General features: G+C 29.7%; 2 protein-coding genes across 2 annotated transcripts in view; both read right to left on the bottom strand.

The window, feature by feature from the left end:
* LOC148233828 (G protein-coupled receptor dmsr-1) overlaps positions 1 to 21670 on the bottom strand; it is a 60057-nt gene that overhangs the window by 18053 nt on the left and 20334 nt on the right. Inside the window, exon 2 of the mRNA XM_088188612.1 lies at positions 392 to 694. Within this exon, the coding sequence (XP_088044738.1) occupies positions 392 to 670 (279 nt within the window). The 5' untranslated portion in view covers positions 671 to 694. The remainder of the gene's footprint in view (positions 1 to 391; positions 695 to 21670) is intronic.
* LOC148233829 (uncharacterized) lies at positions 15568 to 17273 on the bottom strand. The gene has a single exon (XM_088188611.1). It carries the CDS (start codon positions 17251 to 17253, stop codon positions 15901 to 15903), a length of 1353 nt encoding a protein of 450 aa, XP_088044737.1. The 5' UTR covers positions 17254 to 17273; the 3' UTR covers positions 15568 to 15900.

Consider the following 21670-nt stretch of genomic DNA (forward strand, 5'->3'; position numbering starts at 1 on the left):
AATATTAAAATAATGATCAGATTAGCTCTTTTGCTCTAGGAAGAATTTAATATTGTTGATAGTCAATTTTTATTTAAATTGAATAATTTATATACAATTTTAAGCTTATTATAAATTATTACATTAAAATAATTTCAAAGTATTCTCTTTATTCTTAATACACCTTTTTACTAAAGAACTGAAAATCTTATTTGTGAATTAAAGTTTTATTTTTACCAAACCGATTCATGAATATGTATCTTTTAGCGATTAAACACTAACCAGTAATTAAAAAGGCGTGGCTTATAAGATGAGCTACATAAATTGCTTAAAAGCTACTGTTATAAAGTATAATAGGCTACAAATAATATTAAAAATTCTTCATATTTTATTATAGTATATGTATACTCACCAGCAAACTTATGTATCCGTGAATATCATGATAAAAATGTGACACATCCCTAATCTCTCCAGTACAATATGTACAATGATCCACGTTCGAGTTGAATTTTTGTTTCAAGGTTTCGATGGCTTTCATGAGCATTGAGTAATCAAAACTATCATTGTAAGTTTTCAGGATACCCTCGTTCAATTCGGTGCCGTTCAGCAAGGGTCCCACTGTTTTGAAATCTTCATGATTCGACTGGTTACCTTGGAAAAAAATTTCCAGAAATGTTGCGTTGGATGTCATTTCTGAATTTTGCAGTTCAGTCACCTGAAAATAAATTTTAAAATGTATATAAGGCCATACGAAAAACTTTCAATTATGAAATTACATATTTTTATTAGAAAATGAACTATTGATCTTTAAATCATACAATTCATAATAATATCTACAAAGCAAATCAGTAATTAAATAAATGCAGGTAAAAAAATTTAAACATGCGGATAATATTGTCGTAATTTTTTTGTATTTGATTTATTAATTAGCTGCCATTTTATTTTTGAAAACATGGTGTAAAAATATTTTTGTAAATTTTACTTATAAATGAAATAATAAATCAGTACTCTATGAATCGCCTTTAATATGTACTAAATTAGCCGTTAGTGAGAGATTACTTCATTCATTTATACCAATCTTCTATTTAGCTGGTTGTTCATATTTATCATATGGTAGTAGTCATTACTATTGATTAATAAATACATAAAAAAATTTCGACCACTTTGGAGACCCCTGATTTAAATTGATTCTCGCATGTTGTTTTTCAGCTTTAAATTATTATCTTAGTTAGTTATTAAACTAGCTTATCAGTAGCAATCGATTTGTATGGCTAACATCTCATAAGAGTCATGGGTCAGATGAAAATATCTCGCGAGATGGGTAGTTTAGAGGTCACCACTCTAAAATTATCTCTCATAGTTAGCTATTCATATTTAAACTACTTGTGTAAGAAATATGTTTTTGTTCTTATTCGATAAGTACCTCATTAACTACATTTTTCGGTAAGCTTCTAATAAATTTTGGTGCGGTGTAATTTTATAGATATATATGACTTACTTTTTGTAAAAATCAATTGATGCACAACGTTATATGTTTATTCTTAACAAGGAAGGTGTTATATTACTATTGAGGGCCGATCTAATTTAAATCCGTTGTTTGATAGTAGTTATTCTTAACGAACATGATTGTATTATTACTTAAATAACATATTCCGCAGTACATTTAATGTGATTGATGGCGAGGGTCTGATATCAATTTTATTCAGACTCTAGTTTGCAATATATTATACATACTATATACAAAGCTAATAACTTACTATAATGAATTATTAGACACAACTTACAGCTGAAATATTAGTTGGTATTCCACAGTTTAATAAATTTCATCATGGAAAATACAATAAAATAATATATCGTCGACAGTTGTCAACTAACAATGATTCATATTGTCTTTACTCATTTGATGCAATAATCTCGTAGAAGCATCACAATAAATATTTATGTGCACAATAGCATCACACAAATAAAATCTTTAATAAAAATAAATGATTTATTAAATTTCCTGAGATTGCTTTGAAATTGGGAATCCATGACTTATCTGAAGTCGAGGTCCGGAAGAGAACCCCTAATCGTGAATATGAGATGAGTATTAATATTATGTACTATTTTGGCTTAAATACAGATTTACATATATAATAATGTTAAGGATAAGCAAAAACCCGTTTCATTATTTGTACATCCGTGAGAATCTAATCGATATTTTTAAATGTGAGTGCTTCCATCCGTTTCTCGGCGAGAAAGATTGTATATATATATATATTGTATATATGTGTATATATATATATATATATATATATATATATATATATATATATATATATATATACAATATATATATATATATATATATATATATATATATATATTTATATATATATATATATATATATATATATATATATATATATATATATACATTTTTAAATATAAAATACTTTTATTTGAAAGGTTCTGATATTTAAAAATGTATATATATATACATTTTTAAATATAAAATACTTTTATTTGAAAGGTTCTGACATTTGCACAAGAAGAATATTAGATATTTTTGCTGCTGCTGAAAATTTTGTATAAAAGGCAAGCTAAGATGATTTAATTTACGCCTGAATCAAGGGCTACAATTTGTTAAGATACGCGGAGTTTAACACTAAAAATGTCCTTTACACAAAATAAGTAAATTTTAAGATAACAACATTATTCAAGAATTTTTATTGATGAGTAATTCATCCTGGAATATTTTTAAATTTCTCACGTAGTAATTAATACCACATAGAAAACTCCAATACCATTATTTAATTCTAAAATTACCTGATATTAATTACTAACAAAATACGAAATGTGGTAAAAATATTTAGAGAACGACAATAAGAACTACATATGCCAAAGGTTAGAACTTTTTGTTGACACAAAAGCTAGGTGGATTTCAGTTCGGTAATTTTTACGCACAGAGAAAATTTCAAACAAAAAATTTGATAATAAATGAAAATGTATATTTAAGAATACGTGAATATAAATAAAAAATTATGTCTCTATATTATATAACATATGTGAATATAATTTTAATTTAAAAATATGTTACAGTTATATTGGTAATTTATATTGGTATGATACACAAACTTTTACTAAAAAATAGAGAAAAATATTAGGCAGTTGTAATTAAAAGTAAAATATATTTGACAATGAAATTTTTTCTGTGTGGAATTTTCATTTGCGCAATTTTTATTATTGCTAAAAATAGATGTTGAAAATGTGTATTTTAAAGACAACTATAGATTAATTAGTATTAATAAACAAGAATTTGGTTTTATAATGTCAATTTAATAAAACCTGTTAAAATAATAATTGAAGAACAATGCAAAATAGATCTGACGTTTTATAAATCCGAAGGTTTTATATATTTTATATTAAATTACTTTAAAGCTCATATTCTTTGTTTTTGTCATAAATACATTAAATACCACCGTAATCAGCACTAAATTAGATTAATAAAATATTTAAGCATTCCAATGTGCTATTGAACATATTTTTATTTTAAATTATGATTACATAGCAAATTACAATAAAATTATATTTACCGTGAATTTTATTTACGAACTATTACAAAATGCATGTTTACCAAAATAGTGTATTCGTGAATAATTTTAGGCCGAAATATGTAATATGTATAAAATATAAGGGAATATCAATATCATGGCCAGCGCACAAGATAAGGGATGACTCATCAAAGGGAATTGCGATTCATTCAAATATCTGAATTACATTTTAAAAAAGTACTGCTAGAATAAAAAGTAATAACAATACAACAGTCGCTTTTAAGATCAACTTCGGATCTCTAACGAGTCCTGGTCTTTGTTGGTCGGGCCTCCAAAAACTCATCCAAAGTCCGGAGACCTAGAGCGCCATTGAAAAACTTGCTTTACGCAGAAGAGCACTCATTGTCACCACTAGAGTTGCGCCATAAAGGCTAGGCCCCCAGAGGGGCTGCGCCACCGCGCCTGTGCCCTTCAGTGAATCGATTCTACTAAAGCGCAACCCAGTGAAAAAGTTAAATATGCAAATACATACAATTTATTACGATTATTATTATAATAAATTTTCTGTATGCTATAACTTTAATATAAAGATTGTAACATTTAACTTCAATAAAAAAATTCAAATTTTAACATAATACTTAAAAAAGTATTGTAGATATTTCCAATAATTCAATATTTTATTTTCAAAAATTTCATTTCTATACGTAATTTTATTCGGTAATTCTTTTTCATGGCTATAACTACTATTATAGTTCATTATATTGCGACTTTTGCTAAAATACTAATCAATATAAATAAACCACTGCGTACATAAAAATGTTTTAGTATGAAGATACTTTGATATTTCTGATGATCTTTTGATCCTCGGATATATGGTTGCCAGCATTTTTTCAAATAACACTTTACTTTGAAAGAATCCTTTCAGTTATACACGCAACTTTATTTTCTATTATACATTCTCACTTTATATACATTATACGCGGTATATTAAATTATCAGAGAGCTTTAATAAACTTTAAAGTATATTGGTATTATATATACTTTATTAAAAGTATACTTTTTTTGCTTACTGAATATTATCAAATTCTGACTTTTTGATCCATTACAATTTTAATAATGCTAGACTTGAAAAGTAAAAGTTTTTAGATGATATGCTACATCCGACAAACGTCTTCGTTTTTATCATTCGCTTACACGCGTATATATGTAGGTACCAAAGCCAGTCGATAAATTGAGAACGATAAAGTAAAAAAAATTAACCGCAAAGGGTTAAGGCTCTTCTTGCACATGTAGCTTAGCATATTTGCATAAATTTAAAGTTGTTGGTTATATTACTTGTTTGCAGCTTCGATTATTAGTTTTATTTAAGACCCAAATATTATATTTTACAATTACATTAATATTCGGTATACTATAAAAGAAACATATTCGTTCCCGAAATATTTATATAAAAAATTCTAAATTTCTATTTTTAAAATCTAAATATTCCTTGTTAATTTTTTTAGCTACCCTGTATGTGTATAACTAAAATATGTTCTTATATATATATATATATACCTTCTTTTTTTCCATATTATTATTAAATTTATTATGGCCTTAATAAACGCATTAAGGGCCATTACTCGTGACATATTACTTGTTAAATGTAATGAGAATAATGTATCACAGCTTTTTTTTCTCACCATGAATTTTTTACTTTTATTTTTTGAGCTTAAATTATACAACAAAATGTGTTAAATATACATCGTTTAACGTAAACTGTTATATTATCTATTATTTACTACTAACGCATAAATATTTAACGCTGTATATATAATATTCAGATATAGGGATTTTTATACACACTCCAAAATGTTCAGCTTCGACACATGCTTTATATTTTTGATTTACGCTCGTACGCGTGTGTAATACGAAAATAACTGATGTCCACATTTTGGGAAAATAAGCGAATGTTCGTAATTTTCTAAAATGTCTTACAATTTTTTTATTTATATAAAAAAAATATGCTGTGCGTCCTTACAGCAAGAATATACTAGTTAAACAAAATATTATCTATTAAAGAAATTTTTATTTTATCATATAAAATCACCTATTTATTAAAACGTAATACATAATGTGCTACGACTAAATCAAATCAATTGAAGGATATAGCTATGACATTCACAGACCTTAAAAGACGAGATCCTTTGAGGAAAATCGTTTTACCAAAAGGGTGTAGAATATAATTATGTGGAGTACTCATCTTGAGTAACATATTTTTGTTGTATTTTAATAGCGGTAATTATTAAAAACTTAATAACTCGTGATACTTCTCCTTGATCCAATATTTATATATTTTATACAATATAAATAATTAGATTTATATATTTTATACAATATTAATATTTTTAACTGTACACTTATAATATAAATAGGTTACACTGCAAAAGAAATGAAATGCAAAAACTTATGGAACAACTTGATATATTTAAAATATAATTTTAAAACATCTAAATATAAACTAGACCTTAGTGAAAATACATTGTTAAAATACAATATTGTTAAAATACAATATTAGTTTGCGCTCATCCACTTTATTACGATATTAGGTTTATAGCAGAATGCCCTCGAAACGCATTAAGCGACCTTATTCCTTATCTGAGGGATTACTTTGTGACTTTCATGAGTTGCGGTGCGAAACTGCTCACTGGGCGAAAAATAAATCGGCTGAATAAACTCGCAGTTAGACAAACCAAATGGTTCAAATTTAACCGGTCAACGGTAAATTTTAACGTTTATATTTTTCGCGGCCGTTTACGGTTCACGGATGACATCGTGCAAATTGAACGGTGATGCGGGCCAACAATTCGATGGCAATCAATGAATTGTAACGGTGTGCGATTGAGTGAAAATAAACATAAAATTTAATTAAAACGTGTTATGTTTATGTTTATTGCGTCTGAAGTAAATGCGTATGTTAAATTTACACTGTCTAGACATTTACGCGTTCTTCGTTATATGGTCGTTAAAAAGATTCTCCACGTCGTCCTTAATTCTGAACAGCACTATGATTTGATATTTTCTAACGCGAATATGAAAACGTCACATGGTGCCAGTGCTCTGGATAGTAGTTAATAATACAACCTAGGTGGACACTGAACTAAAAATCGATGTTCATACATTCGATATTTTTGTACATACATACATATCTTTTACTCTTGAGATCCTGTCACGTATAATGTTTCGATATACTTTAGTCCGTATGTCATAAATTTATGTCCGCAATTGTATAAAATATATTGATTTTATTAGGACTATGAAGTGAACATCCAAGTTTTATCTGTTATAATATAAAAATATGAATCTATTGTATGATTATATCAATGACATACACACAAACAAAGCACGCTGGTATAACTAGTATATTTAATCAGAAAAGCCATGATCTTCACCTCTTTACCTCGTCGGTAAGTTTATTATAAACCAGGCTGTCTAGCCTTAAGCAATTCGAGGGCCTTGGATTGGAAATTTGTAATACAATAAGTGACTATTTAAAGTTTATTTGCAAATATTAATGTTAGTAGAGTCGGCAAATCCTTTCAAAACATATTGAAAATACATTTTAAAATTAGAGAAAATATACTGTAAGGAGCCTATTTATTTATTTTATAATAACTAAAACTAGGCGGCACTCATATTCTTTGGCGGACTTCGACGGGATTTTGACGGTCGGCGGCACCTCGGTTGCCAATTACATACATAATTATATAACATGCAACTAAATTGTAAACATTTAAACAAATTCTACTGCAGCGGCTCAGTTTGTGTGTATCTGCCACCCGTCACTACCCATCCGTCAAAATAAAAAAAAAAAGTTTTAATGAGACCTTTTTTGGTAGTTCGACTATCTATTTCTAAATTTTCGGTTGCCAATATTTTCGGTTTATATACGTCAATGAACCTCTATATCTAGAATTTATCAAATTAATTTTTGTAAATGTACTATCGCAAAAATTTTTAATCCAAAGTTTCTTAATCTTTAAAAAATTCTGCTGATAATAACTTTAAAAATCTTCTTCCTTTTTACTCCTTTCGGAGTAAAAGGGATTAACTTCCAAATTACACAATTCCAGCTAAAGATCAGATTGGACATTTTCCCGAAATGTTCTTTGCAAAAACATCATTAGCCAACATTATTTTAAGAAGCTTAAAATTATTTTTAATTATATTCAAATGGCCAAAATAATTGACAACATTCTGTCGCTTGCCTTAAAATTTTAAATTCAACTCCTTCGAATGATTACTAATATCAGTAATAAAAGATCTGATAAAATAATGAGATCATGTATTTGATTTTCAAGTTCTCTTGTGTCAGACATGACATTGTTTCAAGGAAATATGGGTATTTCTTTTTGAGTGGCAAAAAAGCGTTCCAGACATTTTTCAGCTAGCAAATATCAAAACGCAAAATCAAATCCCGATATGGAAGCATTTTCCTCACTTAATAAATAGCGAAACTTACGATGAGTTAATGCTCTATTACAGTGAACGTCACATCTTCCAATTTTAACACACATGTACAATTGCATGTGATAGAGCCGAGTCACGAGAATAAAGTCGTATTTCAATTTTCGTTTTTATATACTTGTAAAAATAGTTTTATTTTTCCAAGGAAAAATATATTCGAAAAAATTATGTTTTCGATCTGTAATAACTCTTGATAGAGAAAAACAAACTTTTAAAAACATAATATGCTTAAGAAATATAATATGTTAATTTGATTCAAATCTCACAAAAAAAGTTTAATTATGTCAGCTTGTGTTATTTTCCAAAAAGTCTAAAATATTATAATTGGAGAGTGAGGCCAACTTTTTGAGCCAACTGAACCAAAAGATGCTTGAAAAAAGTTTTACAAAGAAAAATATTTTTCAAATGCCCTTCCAATGTCAAAATTCGCTGAATTGTGGTACAATTTTCTTGCTTACTAGTCTTGTAAATTTTATTAATATCCCTAATGCTACCAAATCTCAAAGGATGCTGTGGAAGGGACGTTAAATGGATATTTTAGTGACCAAGAATCGCTCTTCCAGCCCCTAAAATATGTTTCATTATTATTTAATAAATATCTTCATCAACAAAAATAAGCTTTTTTAAATTGCTTATAAATACTATTTTTATTAAAACACAAATCATGCTTTATTATATAATTGGATCTTACTCTTAATTAATTTCATTTCTCAAATATTTTTTCGCCCGTGCTATGAGTTGCCGATTCGCCCCTGTCTAAGATAATTTGTATAACTTTTTATTATTTATTTAAGGGCGTAGATTGTTTCAAGGGAAAATAGTATCAAATTATCTTTTTTAATTTCTTAACCTATTAAAGATATTGCTATTCTATAAAATCACAATATCTCTCAAAAATTTAGTTACATTTAATAGAATTTCGTATCGTAACAATAAGAGATTTGGCTAGGCTCTAAAGGCTTAGATAGTAAACGCTCCGAAATAACGGTCGACATTTGAACTTGGATTTGGAAAAGTTTTAGTGGATTTGAGGCATACAGTGGATTTGGAAAACGGAACGAATCGGCTTCAAAAGCCTTGGGGGAATGAAGTGAAAGGAGAGAGCATGCTAAGTGCACGCAGATCGAACTGCTCCAGAGGGATTCGAAAGCAATCTGAGGACCCTTTGTGTATCTAAACGATAAAACAAAGTGCTCCGAGATTATATCAACGCCTTTTTATTAGTGAAGTAAAATGTGCATAAAATATTTTGGGTTAACATTCCATAAAATATTATTATTATGTCGATAACTCTAAATACAATTTTATTGCGATAACTCACCAAAACATTTATTAGTTGTGTACGTACATTAATCAATTATTTATTATAGTTAACTTCGCTCGAACATGCCGCACTTGAGCCGTATCTAATCCGACTGAATTAATAATAAATTGGACCAAGTTAACTGACAATAGAGTTATCACATGTAAGGTTTATATTATTAATAACAATGAATATGTGTACATTCACATGGCTTAGTATGCTTTTTCATATAAAATGTAAAGTTACTATCTATAAACAATCTTAGATATAACAATAAGCATAAATCTCTCTTTTTCTGGTATTTAAATAATATTGTTCATTGTATTATTTGCTTGGCAAATTCACAAAAGCCAGTTCTGTTGCTGAGATGTGATGTACTCATACGTTGGTACAATACGGCACTAACGCTAACAACAATCCTTTGATCAGATGCAACAAGCTTAACTAACTAGGTGTACCATACGTTCAGATTTGGACAGGCTTGTCACAGTTTAATGTACGCTAGTTTGTTATTTAGTTTTACTTTGTGTGAAATTACCTGATGGTGTCACAAGCTACTTATGTATGAATTTTCACGTGTATACTGTTCGTAACTCATCTAAAAGATTTATGTAGGATAAGAGATCTTCCAGATTTTGAACAATGGTAACACCCGATTTGTCTATTGATAAAATCCCTTTTATTCGTGACGGGCAGAAATTATATTTTATCTTTCAAAAGCATTATATAGGAGTTGTTTCCAAGTAATTATGCTAAAATTTATTCAAGCTTTCTCATTGGACAAATAGCTCGTTTGAATAAGGCAATGTGACTGATATTTATTTGCAAGTAAAAAACAAAGAGGTATTGCTATCGCAGAATAGTCCTAGAAAAAATATGAATTTAATGTTACGTTATATATACTATATATCTCTTTTAATTCGACCTTTGAATCAAATATAATTATGATACTACATGAACATTAGAAAACAATAAAGAAACATATGAAAATGATTTTATTAACTTAGATACAATTATTAGTAATTGTTTGAAAATTACTAAAAAATACTTAAAAAATCAGTAAAGAAAAGTAGACTAAACGTTGAACACGCTAATATTTTTCGAAAAAAAAATATTTTTAAAATAATGATAAAAATATTTAAGCAAAGACTTATTATGAAATTAATATTTTATATTTCAGAAAGAATAACTTGTCTGTAAAGCAATGGTTAATTGGTAATTTTAACACATATTTTAACCACACAGTAGCAGATACTGTATGTTATAGAAAAAATATCTTTTCAATATTACTTAATTGATTTTCATTAAAAAAAACCTTTGCGATGAAAGTTTAATTTGCATACAATCAAAATGTAATTAAATTTGCATTAAAATACAATTCCAAGTTTATTTAAAATCAAACATCTTATAACTGAAAACAAATATTTTTATACATACTTCAATCTTTTGACACCTAAATTTACAATCAATTAAATAATTATTTAAATATAGGAATGTACATATTGCATTAATATGATATAATCTATAGCTAGCTATATATTCTATACATTATAAATTAAACATAAAAATATTCAACTCTTTTTGGATAAACAATAATCTATTTGTATTACTTCAAGAGTTGGGTTATTATGAAAAGCTTGATCATAAAGGAAGGCTAATGGTTAAAAACCAAAAGCGATTGTGGTGAAAAGATGATTATATAAAATACTCATGAATCGATTTTTGAATATATAAAGGGGAAAATAAGGGTAAGTTAATCAGAAGGGTTTTGTCAATAACCACACCCTTGTATAGAAAATGTGCTTTTAATTTTCAAGAGATCTTACTTTTGCTAATTTTAACCACATAAAAATAAAATTAGCATATTAAATTATCGTATTGAAAATTATGTAAACTTTGGAAAATTATGTAAGCTTTGATAAAAATCTCTAGAAGATGCATGAGAAATAAAAAAAATATGGAAAGCCGAATCAATTAGATTTTTTCTCAAGATTTTTTCTTATGGCGCTCTATAATATATAAAAATAGAAAGAATATGGCTATTGTTATCTTCTCTACTAAATTGTAATATCTGTCTCTTATTTCAAAAAATATTCTTAAACTACTCTACCTCTATTAAAATAATATTAAGGCTCTGGTATATATTATATTATGGTTTATCTAATAATTAAATTATGTAAGAAAATTATACATAGGTTTATAGCAACGTAATGTAATTCTATAAATTAAACTTAATCTTTCATCTCGTAATCATAGTCGTATATAATGTCAATGATGTCTTTGAGCGAAATGAATTCATTAAAAATAATTAATTTAATAAATAAAATAAAATAACCTTTTATAATAATAATTGTGTGAAAATTATTTTTATTAAGAAAATTTACAATCTTTTGACCGTCAATATTTGCAATTTCATATTATTTTTATTTAAGAATAATGAATGTAAAAAATCTATAAATTAAATAACTCGGGCGATCAATGACGAAAGCTCTTCCTATTATATTATATAATACTTAACTACTCAAAAACTCGTATATTTTATAGGCTTTCACACACAATTATTTGCTAAACTTTCATAATAGAATGCTTCAGGAGTATTCAACAAAAAAAATTGACCATAATCTATGGGTGGATCTTTATATTGGTAAATGGGTGGAAATTAATTACTGCATAAAATCAATATTCAATGGGAAAAACGATAAAAACGGCTAATTCATTACATTTTTTAAAACCCGAATTTGATTCAAAAATGCGTAGATGCGAAACCTAACCATATATGTATATAATAAACCAAGCAAAAATAAATACACTTACTTAATAATATAGTTTTAATAAAACGTTACGTATCACATATACAGCTTGTTTTGCAGCAATGTCTTCAATATGAGATGCTGTGGAAACGCTGCTTCGCATATTCTTTTTCTTCAATTATTATTTAATATAAATAATTGAATAACCATAAAAAACTCATATATATGTTAGAACTTATTATTTCATATAGATTTACCACTAAGGATAAAAAAATATTTAAAGTTTTACCTAACAATTCAATGAAATATAAATACGTAAAAAGCGGTATATATTATATAAAAAGACTTGAATTTTCGGACCTCCTATATATTCTAAAAAGCTACTTTAATCAAATTAATGGAATATAGCATAACACTCATATTTAATGATAATGTGATATTCATATTGTGATCATCTAGCCGAAATTGCAAAAAATGCATTATAACAATTTGTATATATAGTATGTTTGGATATTTAACACGTATTCATTCTATACGTGAAAATTAATATTTTTCATATGGTGATATGTAAGATCTCACAACAGACGATCAACTACCGTTATAATAAACCAAATCTATAGAAAAAATCTTAGCCTTAGCTTAAGAAAAGACTGATTATAAGATTTGTGGAGGACGATTTAGTTGGCAAATCTGGAGCTATGCGTTACACTGACAACACAGACTGACGAAGCGGCGACGAGAAGAACTGCACTCGGTTTTGGCAATTTGACGGAAAACGATCTATATTTTTCTGCAACGACAAACCTGATTTTCAACACTTATTAATATAAATACTTACTCGTACATTCTGCTTATTGTTGAATTCTCAATGTTGAAATCTATGGTAATGATCGTTTCTGTGTATTTTTTACATATGCACACTCGCAATTTAATAAATAAAGACGAAGTTTATCTGGTTTTATTGACCGTGGCAAATTTAACTTTTAGTACCAGAACCAGGATCCTTATATCCAATCGTGTATCAATTTCTTTTTGCAATATTTTTTTATTATTTAAAACAATATGTGGAGCACAAAAGCCATAGGGCAATGATCTTTCGATAATTATATCTCATAAATATATATTGCATATTTGTGAGTTCTTATTACTAATATAGCAATAATGTATTTTTCCGTTCATTACACTGTTTATAATAAGTCGATCGATCTTATAGCACAGAACAAATAAGGTATTCTCTTTGATATTATCAATGTTGTATTTGTCCGATATTTTCTCGAAGGCGCTTGTTATGAAATACGTTTCTGCTATGCTTCACTGATAATTAGTTTCAACTAATTTGAAGCTTCCTACTCTATTGAATAACGATATTTAAAATATATTACAAGAATGCTAAATATTTTAAATTTATTTGACAATGAATTATTAACTTTTTAGATTTGGGGCCCGCATAGACGCGTCATTCGATTTTTGGAATTCAACTGCTTAATTGTTCCTTATTTTTTATTACTTGCACGACATTGATACCATTTTAAACTTTCCAAAATCACCAACGTATTACCCCACCATCGTATGACGCCGTCAATTTTAGATATTGCGTTAGATAAGGGTAATTCTCAGATATGCAATGCATCCAGGCTCTATTCTCGGAGCATCTTCCTGTATATTTTTTCCAGGAGGGTGAGGTTGAGGTTATCCATAAAATTGTATTTGATTATAACATTGCTGATTGGAGAGGTTTCAAGAGTATTGTCGAATCCCGTATAGTGGTTATGCATCAAAACTGTGCCTTAACGGACACTAAAACTATCTACGATGATATTAATTAATTAACAACTAAACTTAAAAAGTTAAAACCAGCAGGCAGGCAATTCATTATGGAAAGTAACTAAATCGCTTTAAAAAAACAAACAAAAATTCCACGGTTACAAACTAGAAATAACATAGCTGACACGAATCGGGGTAAAGTAGAGATGTCAACGGTGCTTTTTCTGTATCGTACAAACTAGCAAAAAAAATTAAACACTCAAAAACTGAAAACGAAGTAAATAGATCGATTAGAAAACTAGAAGTACCCGCGGTAGATAAGAATTTAATTGGCTAAATAAGCTCACAGAAAACTTTAAGTGTCTTTAAAAACTTGAAAAGTAAAAATGTCCTGCAATTGACAGATTAAATAACGCCTTCCTGGAATTTGCATTCATTACTTAACAAACATCTTTAACGCCTACCTATATTTTGGGTATTTTTCAACCGTTTGGAAAATCTGATAAATATCCTACAATCCCGATTAATTATCACCCAATCAGTTATTACCGTCATTCACTAAAATATTTAAAAAATAATCCTTAATTACTAGAATCTTTGAGGAATAAAATTATTAACGATCGGCAAAAATTACTCAACACATCAACTTAATAGTTTGACGGACCACATACGCGTCAATTTAAATATTGAACAGTGTAGTGGTCTTTTAATGTTAGATATAGAAAAAGCTTTCGACACAGCATGACGGTTTGATTCATAAACTATACAAAAACAAAACCCCTGACTCCTTGCTACGCTTAATACGCTCATACCTGAGAAGTAAGAGCTATGTTGTTTCACTAAATAATGAACACTCGAATTCGTCTATCTTATATACGAACGATATCACAAAAATAAAAAATACGCGTTTATTAAAAAATATACGCTGACGATACAGTTATTTCAACAAGTGTTTACGGTCTTAAACCAATCGCGAATAAATTACCAAAGTCTTAAATAAATATTTTGAGAGGTGGAAAATTAAAATCAACCGAATTAAAACAGAAGTAATTATTTTCACAAAACGTAGACAAACTCTGCCACCACCTTTCCTAAATAAAGAGGGCAGTAACGCAAAAGGGAAAACAAGCGTTAAATACCTGGGCTTACACCTGGACTTCACTCTAAAGGGCTTACCTTTAGAGCGAAGGCGAGCTTTTAATTTATAAACAATTAATTACTCATTTTAACTTATGCCTGCCCGGTGTGGGTAACACCAGTAATACTAATTTTTCTAAATTACAATTCATTCAAAATAAAGCTATAAAAATAACATATAATACACATTTTTATACTAATCAATAATTTTTATACCAGAAAATATTATGAAAATATCTAGCGAAACCACACTCACCCACTAATCTTGTGTATCGGTGACTATGATAAAAAATATCTTAAATTTAAAAACAAGCACAAAATGCCAAAGCACGTATTGCTTACAACATATCAGTAGTTCCAGTTCTCCAATAAAATGTACTCAAATTATAATTTAATTTATTGTTTCCTATATTTTTCTTTTAATTTCGCTTTAATTGTAAAAGGTTATTAAATTTTTTTTCAAATTGTAACTATATATTATATATAATTAGTATGTTTATAAAATTATTTATAATATTAATATATAAATTATTATCTTTCAACAACATATAAGCTTAAAATGTTTTTGGGTGAAATGTTAAATAAAATTACATAATTATCAGATTATTATAATCCGCGTGGTAAACAATTTATTTCATAAATAAATTGTAAAACAATATGTATATATTACTATATATAATTCCAAAATATACACCTAAATGACTTTATATAAAACAATCGTTTTATATGTACACATTTGTACATAGACTCGGTCAACAAATGCAAAATACCCTCGTTTGGTTCGATAACTAACACACAAACCAAAAAATAAAACTTTAAAAGTTATATAAACGAAACTAAAAAACGTATTGCACGTTGCAAATAAATCTCTTTAAGGTCGTACATGTTATATTATATTAAAAAGTAACAACAAAAAAAATAACAAAGTTCAATCGGAGAAAGAGTCCGACCAATAGGTGGTAGTGACTGGCGCTATGCTTTTGAACAGATCGACGATCAACTGCGGTTTCTTAGTCTCGGATGAACTGCTCTCGATGACGTGTTTATGATTGTCTATGTGCCGCTCCAGCGAGCTCTGATGCTTGAAGTTTCTGTTGCAGTACGTGCAGGACAGGGTGGGGATCAACTGCGGATGCTCTCGCTTCCGATGGATGTTCAGTATGGTCTGATTGGTGAATCCGGCGCCGCATCCGTCGCACTTGTACTTCTTCTCGCGCGTGTGCATAGCTTCGTGCACTTTCAAACTCTTGCCGTGCGTGAAGACTTTGTCGCACGTGCCGCACGGATACGATTTGGGTTGATCTTCGACGCGCTTGGTCGACTCGAAGGGGTGAGATTCTTTGTAGTGAGCGTATAGATTTTTGGATTGCGTGAACGACTCGGCGCACATGATGCATTTGTGTATTTTTTCTTTAGTGTGCGTGACGAGGTGGAGTTTGAGGACGCTTGGGTACGGAAAGCTCTTGTCGCAGTCGGGGCAAGGGTATCGGCCGGTGGGATCGTTAGCTTTTCTCTTTTTGAGTAACGGGCGTTTGTCGTCGTCCGACTCGCTTTTTAGGCGGTCGTTGTGATCGTGTTTCTTTCTCCGCTTCGTTTTGCGTTTGCGTCCTTCGTCGTAGACGTGCGCGTCCGAGTCGCGGTCGGAGAAGTCTCCGTCGTGCACGAAGTCGTCGTCTAGCGGTTTGCGCTGTCTGATCTTTCTACCTGCTCGGTCGTAGGAGTCTTCTTCGTCGCAGTCGATGAGCACGAACTCGGTCTTGACCACCGTCTTGGGTCTGATGCCGAGCTTCTCTCTGAAGAGAGCGTCCGAACGCTCGCAGCGCAGTTTGAATCCGATAGCCGCTTCCAATTCGCTCGAGCAAGAGGCGCAGATGCGCTCCGGTAGGCCGTCGCCCCTCGACACCTGGACGGCCGCGCAAGTCATGAGCTTCTCGCCGGTGCGCTCGTCGTCGAATATGCCGATCTGAGCGCCGGCGTTACCGCACACGCGACACACGTTAAAGTCGCACTCCGGTTCTAGTTTGACAGTCGCCGGCGAGGCCTCCTCAACCTCCTCGACCGGCGGCCGAAGGAGTCCGCCGCTAGCCGAAGGCGTTCTCGGCATAGCGGCGAAGCCCGCGAGAGCCAAGCCCGAGTCGCCGTCCGAGTCTACGCCCTCGCATAGCGCTCCGAGGTCTCGGAAGGTGGCCGCGAGCGCCGAACCGGCCGAAGCTTCGACCTCATCCATGCCCGCGGTTTGACACCGCTGGCCGCTGGCCGCTGTCACCGTGCCGACTGTCATGGCCGCCGACGGAGCCGCGCGTGCGCAATACCGACCAGTTTAAATCGCATTCACCCGACCGATATTATTCATTTATTTATATTCATTTATTTATTAAAAATACACCACTCCTTAAAATGGCGTGCAACTCTTTACAAGTGCATAGACTGACCGAAATATTTTACCAGGTACTTTTAACGTTTTAATTTATCGTTTTTTATCGTTCACTTGAGATTTATATAGTTTTTTACTACAATGAGCATTATTTTACTCCCTGTTTCTGCTTCCAATCAATATAGGCATTGTCATTTTCGCAGTTCTAAGCCTCGGACATCTCGTTTTAGAAAATAAAATGTACAGATTTATAAAAATGGAATCAGTAAAAAAATATTTCGACACTAACAGTATTTCATTTTGTAATACCGATAGTATCAAATGTCGATTTTTTTCCAATACCGGTATTGCAATCCCTAATGATACTTACAATTTTACTTAAAATATTACCATATATACATACATATATGTATATTATATACTATGTATATATACAATATATAGTTAAAAACAAAATTTCAATTAATTGCTTTACAATTTACACTGTTATTATATTGCCATGATGATTAATCAATAGAATTATTCTTGGAAATTTTTACGATTTTAAATAGTACGGTTATTATAGTTGTGAGCTCGTAATAAAGCGATTCACGTTTGTATCTAATGAGGTAATCTACGTTTGTCAACTAGCTTTAAATTTTCCTATAGTAAAAGAAAAAATGTAAAATCTCAAACTTTTATTTATATTAAATTGTAATTTATTAGTAAAGTTTTAATCTATTTTTGGCAGATCTTTAAATAATAGCATATAATAACAAAGTTAGTTAGCCTTTGTAACAAATTTCCTTTAAGAAAAATATCAGTTTATTATTTTCACGTAGTACATTAAAAATTGTTCTTTTATTTCTAGGGATATAATAACGATTTATGGTTAAAACATCCCAATTTTCACAACGCGCGGGTATTATATCTTTATATATTTCACAATGCTCGGTACGTAAGTTTATTTTTAAATTAAATTACAAAACTTTTAAAATTACTTTGTAATTACGTCAGCAAAAATTCCGCCCGTACAAATATTTGTATTTGTACATGCCGCGTTTTTGCGTCGTCAAATGTTAAAGTCACTTTGAAGATTAAATTTAACTCTTGACGATTAAAGGTGGCTGCTTGGCTGGACCAGTCGTGAGGATCAAATTGGAAGGGACTGCTTATTTCTGGACTTCGATGGGTTTGTACAGTGGATGTCCTGCAGTCGTGACTCTCTTATGACAGTGGTCCGACTTATAAATGATCGAAAAAATAGGAGCTAACACTTGACAGGTATGTTTTGTCTGGTGTTGTACTATTCTAGCAATGGTGGTATTTATTAAGTTTCAATATCTGCTATTAGAATCAGTTTTTCGCTTGCCTTTTTTTTAGCAATTTCCGAAATGGTCGTCATCTTAAAAGTGACACATTCTCTCGTTATCTGTATAATTCTGAGTGTTAATTACAACGGAAAGGAAAAACATCACTGGACGAATGTTCTTAACGTTTTTCTGAACGCAAAGGAACAAAAAATCCATATGATATTATGACTTGTCAACAATTTGTTCGATACAATTATTTTATTTCACTTTTTCTTCCGGCCTTGAATTGGGCCTGCTTTTCGAAAAGGTTTACACACCCCTGATAAAAGCGATTCATAATTTGAGATAAACAAGCAGCTCAGTAAATTTTCTTAGAACTATAAAAAAGCTTTTCTCACAATACCCATAGAAAGTATTATAAAAATAAACATAATATAAAAAATATTTAAAGGATAAATCGGTTTATTTAAGGTTTCTGGCGACAGAGGTGACAGTAAAATTGCTGTCACTGTCACCTCTAATATAAGTGTGGGTGAAAAGTATGAATAGGTTTAATATAAAAAATATATAAGAAAGATACAACGCATTTTCGCAAAAATGATTCCAGCGTAAAATTTCAAAAAGCAAACGCTTTTCATATAATTGAATCGCAAATATCGAATATGCCAGGTTTTTTATAAGATTAACGCATAAGTAGACGATAAACGAACATATTTACTAGTTTGGTACCTTAATTTACAAATTTTATATTTTACAAAAAATGTATAATACATAGATTCTAAATATAGCTTTTAATCTTTAGAGCTTACACGCATGAAAGTTGCCCGTGCTTATGATTCTATTACTTTACTATTTTTAATTTATATATTACAAACCTTAGGGGTTAAATTATTTAAGCGTAACATTTCTTAATGCTTTCTTTAGATTAAATAAATTAATTATTACAATAATATTCTATGAATGACTTCTCGCTTGGGAGTTTTTCGTACGGTTATTTCATTATTTATTGCTTATTGGTTGTGTTTTCTTCAACAAATGCTGATTTGTCACAATTTGATCTATTGCTGGTAAGATCAATTGTTAATATTGATCAATCAGTTTTATCCGAATACTAACATACACCGAAAATTCGTTGTAATGTTTTCTTTTGAAATGTTTTGTAACTTTGCAAGTACAAAGAAAATAACATAATCAAATAAATTATTGTAGCTAAAACTTATTTATATCGAGTAAGACAGATATATTATTGAATTAAATAATAAATTACTTATATACATTATTTTTTCATTGAGTTCCTTTCATTCCTTTAAGTACTTATAGTTTTCATTACTGCTTGTTCTAAAATTGGATAACTTTTATTTCTCAATTTTTGCGACTACCAAGTATTCTTACATAACATTTGAACAGGTTTTAAAAAGACACGGGACATAAAAACAATTTCCTTATTAGATATTGGCGAAAATGATTCAGAAATGCCATTTTCCAACAACGCCTTTCAGAGATAATCGCGTTATTTGTTGTTTCTTTTTTTCTGTTTTCAATCGAAATATATATTTGCTCACTGTGTTCATTTTTGCTATTAATTTTTATCTACATAAGTATGTAGCGTTTCGCATTTTAAAAAGCCAATTTTTAAAAAAAAATATAAATATGTATATATTTTAATTATATTTATTTGTAAAAAATAAATATTTTTACTGCTTTTTTAATATGTTTGCGCGCGGGTGGTCTTGCATAAATATATAGCTATACAATTTAGCCAATTTCCGATCTGATAATGCGAGACCTTTTCCCATAATAAGATTTTTCTCCAGCCCCATGCGATGCCACTTACCCCTCCTGCGCCCTGTGAATGACACTGCTGGTCAGTCTCAAACCGATTGTCACTTCCAAATCTTAAATAAGATAACCATAAAGCTTATTTTCTATAAAAAAAATGGTGCGATAATGCATAAATTATAAAACTGCATACTTCACTGCTATGTGTTTTGTGGCACATACCCAATTTTTGTTTAAAAAAGTAATTTTAACTTTTTACAAAGGGAAAAAGTTAAATAGTTTTTTGTCGATTATTTTAATATTTTGATTTAATTAAATTCATAGCATTTCATTAAATGCAATTACTAGCTAAATTCAAAGGGGGCAACTGCCTTACGAAAATGACATGAATAAAATTGTAGATCATTTAAAAGCAACGATAAAGCTAATAAATAACGATCCAACAGTATATATACCTGCACTTTATCAAATCATTTTCTATTTCAAGAAATGTAATTTATGATGCAAGTCACTCATGCTAAATCGTTTATCTGACCATACATTAGTATCGAAGTAGTAAAACACCTAAAATACTTTCCTAATCATTTCGCTGTTAACAATAATAATTAGAAAAATTTGGGAAATTGTAAACTATGCCACATATTAATCAGTAAAACAAATTCTATAAAAATTACAATATCTACAATTTAAGACAAAATTTTTATATGCTAAATGGATTAAAACATGTATTATAAAAGTAAATTATTTTTTACGCTCGCTCAAATAACTCGAGAATAACCTATTTAAAATATCTGAGCAACCATCAGCAGTATTTTTAATAATAACCCACGACAAACCTTGTCGAAGGCCTTTTCAAAATCAAAAACAATAAATATTTTTTGTTATCTTTTGAGACTTTTTGTTATAGATTCTTTTTTTTGTTCTACAAGTGAGATATTATGTTCTACGTTATTTTCTTTACAATTTTCGCTTGAAATAACAGCTTAAAAGTGAAAAAAATTATATTTATTATAAAAGTGCAAAAAACTATCTGAATAAATTGTTTTTCCATCAGATTGCAATTGTTAGAGCGTAGCCTAAAATTTAGAGTGCACAATTTATGATAATGAGTGTGTAACGCAATAAAACCACAAGCAAACCTATTGCTGCACAAGCAAATATAAACGCAGATAGCTAGTTTAATACATAAAATCACAAAAAGAAAACTTTGCAACTTCAAAGCGAAACTTTTTAAAAGTTTACTTTACGTTTTT

Source organism: Plectrocnemia conspersa, unplaced genomic scaffold (genome assembly GCF_051122295.1).
Source record: "Plectrocnemia conspersa isolate PC_06_02 unplaced genomic scaffold, ASM5112229v1 ptg000007l, whole genome shotgun sequence".
NCBI lineage: Eukaryota > Metazoa > Arthropoda > Insecta > Trichoptera > Polycentropodidae > Plectrocnemia > Plectrocnemia conspersa.